The following is an 8,322-nucleotide window of genomic DNA, read 5'->3' as shown; positions in this document are numbered from 1 at the left end:
CGTGAATTGTTCTTACCTTTCTTACATCGAAGTTCGAGTATCATTGTCATCGCTATAAACTATAACGCCCCATTTAAGGATGCACGGTTTCACCTACCAACCGCTGAAAAAAATCCCCACTGTGTTTTTTTTACCAAGTCAGAGGTGTTTTAAACCAGAAGGAATCTACACCTGTATGATGTCTCATATGTTTTAACTTTTCTTTACTCTTGCTCTGAAATGGAAGATCTGCCGACCCTCTGGTGTAACTCCAAATGTATTATGTAATCATTTACGGACACGGACAGCCACGCAATGACAATCACTGCAACTGTTCGAGGACATATCTTCTCAACCGTCGTCCTCCACTGTCGGGGCTTCTGTATCCATTTCTCACTTCACCCTATCCCATTTCGTTATCTGTGCCCTTGTCAGCACCTATTTCTCCACATCATTTACGCACGATCTTCGTTTATTCCTCCCATTTGCGTTTCCACGAATGGTGTCACTAGAAGGCAAAGGATTGATCACGATGAGACGGAAAACGGAGAAGGAGCGTCGTAGCAGACGTCGGACGCAGACAAAAATTCCAGCAATTCGCAACAAAAAAAAATCGATAACTGTCCACATAACCTAAACTGCTTTCCGTACAACTTCAGAGTGTATTTCCCGCCATTGCTCGACCACTTTGTTCGCATCATATGAATATTGGTCTGCATTGAATCCAGAACCCTTTGCGATGCGTTCTTGGCCCGAACTATCATGCCCATGGCGTTTTAGATTGAGCTCCAGCTCCATCGCGGCTCGCAATTTCAAATCACGTGCTTGTTGTGCGGGACCATCAGGAAGATGAAAAATGTACTGATTATCTCTGCTGTCTTTTTGAATCTTGGTCGCACGTCCTTTTCGCAGATGCTCGTAAGTTCGGAGCGACTGACTAAGATCAGATATATCCGAAAGCCGTGACAAGAGTGCGCCCAAAACAGCGGAGTCTTCTAATGCTACTGCCGCACCTTGCGCCTTGTAGGGCTACCCGTCAGGTGTGATGAAGCGTTGAGTATGCTGTGCTGACAAGTCCATTTAGGTACTTACCAGCATAGGGTGGCACGAGTCCCCAAGGAGAACGACTCTTCCGTCAGGATGAACCCAGGAATCTAGAGGCTTGCAGTCCATGAGTCTCCATTTCATTGGGTTATTCACCAACGAGAGCAGCTTTCTGACACTTCCGATTTCCGGTTTATTAGAAAATTTCTTCTCTACGATACCAAACACTTACCGTGGCTCAAAATCTTTGAAGCTATCACGCATCTGCTCGACGTTGCCTTGGGCCGTCCATGAATTCACCGATCCATCGTCTGGATGTAGCATCACGACATTGTATTCTTGTTTCGCTTTCTATGAGAAGAATCTTTGTTAGCGTCGCTATGAATGTCTAAACTATGAGGCGAAATCGCACGATTGGGTAACCGACGACATGTCTCCTAGGACCCATCCAAATAGTCGTCTCCCGAGCATCGATCAAGTTACTCAACTCCGTGTCGGCGAGCATATCATTGGCTTTGATCGTTGCTCTGTAAGCAGCGTCTCCCGCGGGGGTAAGAGCATCAAAACTCTTAGAAACAATGCTCCTCACTAGACTTTTAAGGCCATCTGCCCCGACTATCATGTCGCCTGCCAGAACTTCGCCGGACGTCAATGTGACGTTTACGTTCGGGTTTGGAATCGGGTCAATCTTCTTGACAGTTGAGCAAAGCCGTATAGTGACGCGTGGCGATGTGGCAACAAGGGATAACAGCATCGAATGCAGGTCTGCTCTATGGATATTGTAATACGGCGCTCCATATGTCCGGCTAATGATGTTGCCCAAGCACCGATATCCAATAACCCTTCCATCATCGTAGCGAAGAAGGTTTATTCCATCTGGCTTCACTCCGAGTTCGTCTAGCTTATCACCAAGCCCCCAACGTGCAAGCAGACGCGAAGCGTTAGGTGAGATTTGTATACCAGTACCGACTTCACGGAAAGCGTGGGCTGATTCGACGACTGTGACAGAGTGGCCAGCCTGAGAGAGACAATGCGCCGCAGACAGGCCGCCGACCCCGCAACCGACTATGATTACATGAAGGCGAAGATGCGTTTCATCTTGAATGTCCATGTGAGTCAATGGACAGTCTGGATTGTTCTGTTGAAATGAAGTGACGCAAGATGTTAGGACCTCCTTAAGAGATTTGCATAATGTATATTAGCCGTACCACAGATAACCTGCTTATGACGCACTACAGCAAACACCTGGATTATTCAAGGTAAATCACATGGCGCAATGCGCGTGTATCTCTAGGTCCCATTCAAGGTAAAATGCGACAGACTATTTGGAGACTAAAACAATCGAGACTTGAGGGTTGGCTGGAATGTGCAGGAAAATCTAATAATAGACACTTTCACAAACATGAGATTATTGTGAGTCACTTATGCGTAAACTCGTCATGGAATACAACAGAAGAAAATGACATGAACTTACACAGTCCGAGGTCCTGGCTGAACGAGTACCATTCCAATGCTTCCGATTTGATTCTCATGCAATTAATGTCTGTCCTTTTGCCTTGTGTATGTCGTATTGGATCATCCACGAATCCATTTGGAAAGCCGGACCCATTTCGAGGTATAGATGTTCAACTGAGGCAAATACCCCTCCCCATTCCATGTTATACTTAGCGAAGCCCCCCTTTTTCTTTTCACTTGTGGCGTTCTCTTCTATTACTTCCTGTGATTAATGAAGAATGGTAGCCAGTGGCGTTGAGAGTAGGAGCGGGTGCGCATCGAGGAAGCGATTTGAAATAGGAAGCGGTGCGTCGTTCCTTCACAGCGTTTTCTTGATGATACCGGCTTTTGATACAAGCCGAAATAATGATTCCACCCGCGCGCGCTCTACTATCTGCTGTCTTCCATCCTATCTATTTCCAGACATCATAGAAGATAGATGCACTTTGAAACTCCGCAATAATGTGAATGGAGTCATGCATCTTACCTCAAGCACGCTGTTACATGCAGGCAAGTTGTATTTATTTTCATTATCAACAGCTGGGATAATTAATATTTGACCGAGAACAGTATCATTAAGAAGTTGATGCATCGAAACAAAAAGAAGGGAATATCACCAACACACCACCAGCATTAACACTTTCCCCGAGCTTCTGAACTCAATGATACACTGCATAGATCATATGACGATTTTTTGTGCTTCGGAGCCCTCTCAGTGGTAGTCGTTTCGAATGATAAGCATGCTCTTAACTGGCCTTCCGACCGAACTATTGTGGCTGTCCTTTGTACGAGCAGTGAGCAATCCGAAATGAACGGTGCGAAGTCGGATGATCCAATCCAAAGCGCTGAAGAGAACAGGGTAGAAACCAAAGAGGATGGTACTGGAATTGTGCAGGTACTCTCTGCGGTAAATGAGGTCCCAGATGGAGGAAAAGAAGCTTGGCTGGTAGCAGTCGGAGTAAAATACTCTTGACCTGTGTCAGTAGTTGTGCTTGTGCTAATCCTTCGTTTATGTAGGCATTCTTTTTGGCGCTTTGTACATTTGGATATTTCTATTCGTGGGGAGTAAGTTTGTGAATACTTTGCGAGCATTTACTCTCGCTCATTTCGCAACTTCAGGCCTACCAAGCCTACTATGAGACTGTCCTCTTGCCTCACAACACACCTTCGCAAATGTTTGCTTTTCTCTGTCACAATATTAACGAGTGTCTGACATGCGCTGCATTTTTTAGTGCTTGGATAGGATCTCTCCAGGTCAGCGATATTCGACAAAATTCATGGCACACTATAACAGGGACACACTAACGACTTAATTTCTTGTCGTATAGTACTCCTTGGTTTTTCTCCCGGTTCCTGATCATTGGTTTGGTTGACTGTTAGAGTACTCTGACGCACATTACCAGGGAATTCCTGCTGGTCGCCTTTTCGACCTTGGATACTTCAAGCAAACATTAGTATGCGCGTTGGTGTTAATGATAATTGCCGATTTCTTGACTGCAGAATGCACGAAGTATTGGCAATTTATCCTGTGCCAGGGTCTTCTACTCGGAGTACGTCCAATCGTTGTATTAAATCTGATCTGAACGATGAAATATAATTTTCCCATTGTTATTTCGAGAAGGCGGCATCCGGATTCATATTTATAGAATGCATTACTGTTATCTCCCATTGGTGTAGGCACTTGGTTCTTTACCCTTGAACGCTGCTAATCACACAAGAATACTAGTCAGTAGCCGCAAGCCTCTCGCTTTTGCAGCAGTTTCCTTCGGCGGCTCTTTGGGAGGTATCATCTATCCTATAATGATACGCACCATGCTCCTCGAAGTAGGGTGAGTGATGATACTAAACATTTTTTCCTAGATATGCCTTACTAGAGGCAACAACAGATTTAAATGGACTGTACGAACAATAGCGTTCATAAATGTCGCTGCCTCTATATTTGCAGTGTTTGTAAGTAACGTATTTTCTATGCCTTTTTTAGATGCCTACAATGAATACCGCAACGTAGACAATGAACAGTCATCTTCCCGCTGTGACTTCGCTTCCGAAGCTCTTGGACTTTCATACGCTTGCGTCACCCGGTTATGTTCTATATGTTGCCTCAACATTCCTCGCTTTCTTGGGGTTATATACTCGTACGCACAGCCCTTACGCCACTTATTGACTGCTAGATGTGAAGACCTATGTCATAACGTAGCTCTTACATTTCTCACCGTGAGCGCCGAAGCTATTGGCATGAATGCAAACCTTGCATTCTACTCCGTCTCGCTTGCCAACACCGCCTCTGCCGTTGGCCGCTTAATAAGTGGAGCAGTTGCAGTCCGCTATGGCTCCATGAATGTAATAATAATATGTACAGCAATGGCCGCTGTCTGTACATATGTCTGGCCCTTCTTATCGACGGATGGTGCATTCATCACTGTGACAGTTTTGTATGGGTATATTTATCTCATTTCATTAAGCAGTCGTTTTGTAGATTAATCTTCAGGATAGGATTACATCAGGGGCTTTCATCTGCCTCGTTGCTGCACCTGTCGCATACTTTGGCGCGATTAATGATGTTGGTCGGCGAACAGGCTTGCAGATGACTATCATGGCTATTGGTATGTCCTTTCTTTATCCAATCATTAGGATTTTGAACGAAACTGGGCTTTTTCTTGTTTAATGAAGGTGCTCTTATAGGGCCGCCCATTTCTGGAGCGATAAAAGAACATCACAGCAGCTTCCACGAAGTCGGTATTTTCGCAGGTAGCTACTTACACATTACGAGCACATGTTTCTGCCAGTTTAACAATTATTCTTAGGAACTGTCATTCTCACGTCCATCTTTCTTATGCTATCAAGCAAATTCTACATTTCACATAGTATAATAAGTGGGAAATTTTGACTTCTCCACTGAACACGTCAAGGTTGAAGTAATGATATCACAAATGTTCTTTCTAACCTAAATCAAGCTATGCTGAGCTTGCTTACTGGTTTGGTACATTTGTTGAGCTATATAACTGACCAAGACCTAGGTATTGTTCATAAGGACAAAAAAAAGACAATAAATGAGACTAAAATAAACTTCTTTTATTTTCTAAGACTGTTGCAAAGTAACTGCAGTACTGAAAAGAATAGTGACTTAAAGTGATTGAATAATTATCTTATTTATGCACAATTATATATATATATATATATATATATTCCATTTATGTGTATGTACTTAATCTAGGTGCTCAGCTTGTAATATTACTATAATCAGTCAGAAAGCTAACAGTATCTTTGTATTCCTGACATAGTTTTATCCAGGCTAGGCAAGCAGGTCTTACAGAGCCAGGGCTACAATCATACTTGAATCAAATTCCCTTCCCCCCCTTGAACTTGTTTTTAAGAAGGATTCCTAGCTAATAGTTTTAAAAACACATTAATTTACAGTTCTGCATTCTCATTTCCAGCTATTATATAGTGTAAGTGTGAATATGCCTTGTTCAAATTGTAATAACAGATGAGAGGAATAATAATATACAAATGGATGAATTCTGAGTAAAGTTAAGTTATTAGAGCTATATAATTTATTTTGAATTCTTTATCCTGTTTAATGTCCTAACATCTTCTTTTTAATAATTACTTTGTCCTATTATATAATAATGTAGTAATTATAATCTTATATATTTTCTCAGTGTATCAAATGAAAGGAAGTTAGGAAATTGAATGCTTCTATTAATATAACTCAGACAGGTTTCTAAAGAACTCAAAGACTAGTAAGTTATAAATTGCTAATTCAATCCTCTCTATCTTGTGTTAAAAAGTTACACAGTCTTAGTCAATTTGCTTAAAGTATACTAGTTGTCTTCTCTTGTCCCTTTTGAGCACCTTGACAAAATGCTATTTGTCACCCTTGTACAGCTCAAGTTAGTAAACATAAACTATCTTGTTGTTAAGAGTAGAAAGTTAGAGCTAAGTTTTAACTGTTACAACTTAGTATATTAATACTTTATCTTATTAGCCTTACCTTGAATGAAAACAGTATAGTCTGTCAGAGATACTGAAAATTACAGTCCCTATTATTAAGGCAGGAGCTGACTATTAATTGACTTTAGAAATTAACACTCTAGGTAAACTTTTTGTAATTTTAGAAAGAGTTTCTAAAAATAGTAGTTATTTTTACTGTAAAGGAATGTTTGGCCAAACAATTACAAACTCAAAATATGACTGGTCTTTTCTGTCTGTCTCTCAGAAATATGCAAACAACTAAATAGTACTATAGTTACAAGGAAAAGGTCTTAGTAAATTATTTTTAGTATTGTTAGACTTGTAGAATATAAAATTTAGTATTAATTTTACATAACAGCTTAATCTTCTAGGATTATTTTGTCTCTCAACTATTAATCCAAACTATTTGTCAAGTAAAGCTGACCTTAACCTTCTTGTCACAGATGTACAGTTTGTTTAGAAACTGTATTATACACTTTCATTATCTAATTTTATAAAAACTTAAATTCTCTCTCTTCTAAATATATTCAAAAATAAAGTAAAGCTTTAAGAGTATATTAGGGACAATTGTAAGTCTGTGTTTTACCTTGTTAGTACTACTACTATTTTATTAGAAGACTATAATAGTGTTGTTAATAAAGAACTGAGAGTTTATAAAATAAGTGATCTTTACATTGTAAGTAATAATATCTCTTTTTGTTTTAAGACTACTTAAGTATATTCTTACAACAGACTGATCTCTCTATTTGTAACTTATTATTACAGTAATAATTCATTATGTTAATGTATATTTTATTAAGAGTTATTATACTATATATAATCTGTTATGTATATTATAAAATAAAAGGTCAGATTATTACAGTTTATAGTAAAGGCTATCTTAACTCTGTATTATTAATTGACTACTAATATCATAAAGGATAAGATCTGTTACATAAGGAAATACACTTATACTCTTATATTGTTTTTGTATTTTGCTAGAAGAGTATATATAGTCATATAAGTATAGTTAGAAATGTGGATCAAAATGACTTAACTAAGGTTTGCTAATAGTTGTATGTAATTCATTTTATAAATAGAAATCTTATGTATAATCTGGATCAAAGGTTTAGTTATGTACTAGAAGGACAAAAGAGTATAACATTTCTTTTTTGTCTTACTTTTATATACACATACAGTAAAAAAAGTAAAGAAAGGAGAATATGATAGGATTTCTTTTATCAATTTATGCTCCCTTTTTCTCTTAGTATTGTGTATGTAAAACTTGAGAATGGATAATTACAAATTTTCAAAAGTTTTGTTCTACTATTTTTCTCTACTTTTATTATACTGTCTATTTAGTGTTAGTACTACTTGATTAAGCTCTTCAGGCCTAAAAGAAAACAGTAATAGAACTTAAGTCAAACAACTAGTTAACACTATTTTTATTCTTTACTCTTTTCTACAATTATAGTATGTATAAATAACTGTTATAACTTATAAATACAGTACCTTTACTATTGTACTTCTCATTTTAACATTAATTATTCAGATTAAGCTCTTTATGATTAAGAGACAATACATTTCAGTAAGCTATTAGGACTGTTCTGTCAATTTTACTATTAAAATAACTTTGAGATACTAGTTATGATAAAAATTATAAAAACTAAAAATACACTCTTAGTATTATTACTGTCAGACTTTACTTGCTTTACAGTATAAGTGTGTGTAGAATATGTTTAGCTTTATGAGTGTTTACATATATAGAACCATTAATGTATCTTAACCTTGTTATTACTTTAGCTGCTTCCAGCCCTCTACTAGTACACAGTTGTAATATTAAATTATAAT

At 38.5% G+C, this 8,322-nt stretch overlaps 2 protein-coding genes across 2 annotated transcripts; one reads left to right on the top strand and one right to left on the bottom strand.

Annotated features, from left to right (window-relative positions):
* Positions 1 to 612: 612 nt before the first annotated feature.
* Positions 613 to 2,134, bottom strand: FOMMEDRAFT_159898 (FAD/NAD-binding domain-containing protein; the record flags this gene model as incomplete). Its single annotated transcript, XM_007269626.1, has 4 exons — positions 613 to 1,008; positions 1,072 to 1,201; positions 1,256 to 1,374; positions 1,436 to 2,134. The coding sequence occupies 4 exons, from the start codon at positions 2,132 to 2,134 to the stop codon at positions 613 to 615; spliced, it is 1,344 nt and encodes a 447-aa protein (XP_007269688.1).
* Positions 2,135 to 3,325: 1,191 nt separating this feature from the next.
* Positions 3,326 to 5,551, top strand: FOMMEDRAFT_112604 (MFS general substrate transporter; the record flags this gene model as incomplete). Its single annotated transcript, XM_007269625.1, has 14 exons — positions 3,326 to 3,475; positions 3,535 to 3,582; positions 3,637 to 3,692; positions 3,750 to 3,771; positions 3,846 to 3,866; positions 3,921 to 4,067; positions 4,139 to 4,190; positions 4,244 to 4,346; positions 4,404 to 4,467; positions 4,526 to 4,652; positions 4,715 to 4,955; positions 5,011 to 5,120; positions 5,188 to 5,265; positions 5,322 to 5,551. 14 exons carry the CDS (start codon positions 3,326 to 3,328, stop codon positions 5,402 to 5,404), a joined length of 1,302 nt encoding a protein of 433 aa, XP_007269687.1. The 3' UTR covers positions 5,405 to 5,551.
* Between the last annotated feature and the right edge of the window lie 2,771 nt (positions 5,552 to 8,322).

This window comes from Fomitiporia mediterranea, assembly GCF_000271605.1.
Source record: "Fomitiporia mediterranea MF3/22 unplaced genomic scaffold FOMMEscaffold_10, whole genome shotgun sequence".
Taxonomy (NCBI): domain Eukaryota; kingdom Fungi; phylum Basidiomycota; class Agaricomycetes; order Hymenochaetales; family Hymenochaetaceae; genus Fomitiporia; species Fomitiporia mediterranea.
This window is presented reverse-complemented; position numbering and strand designations above follow the sequence as displayed.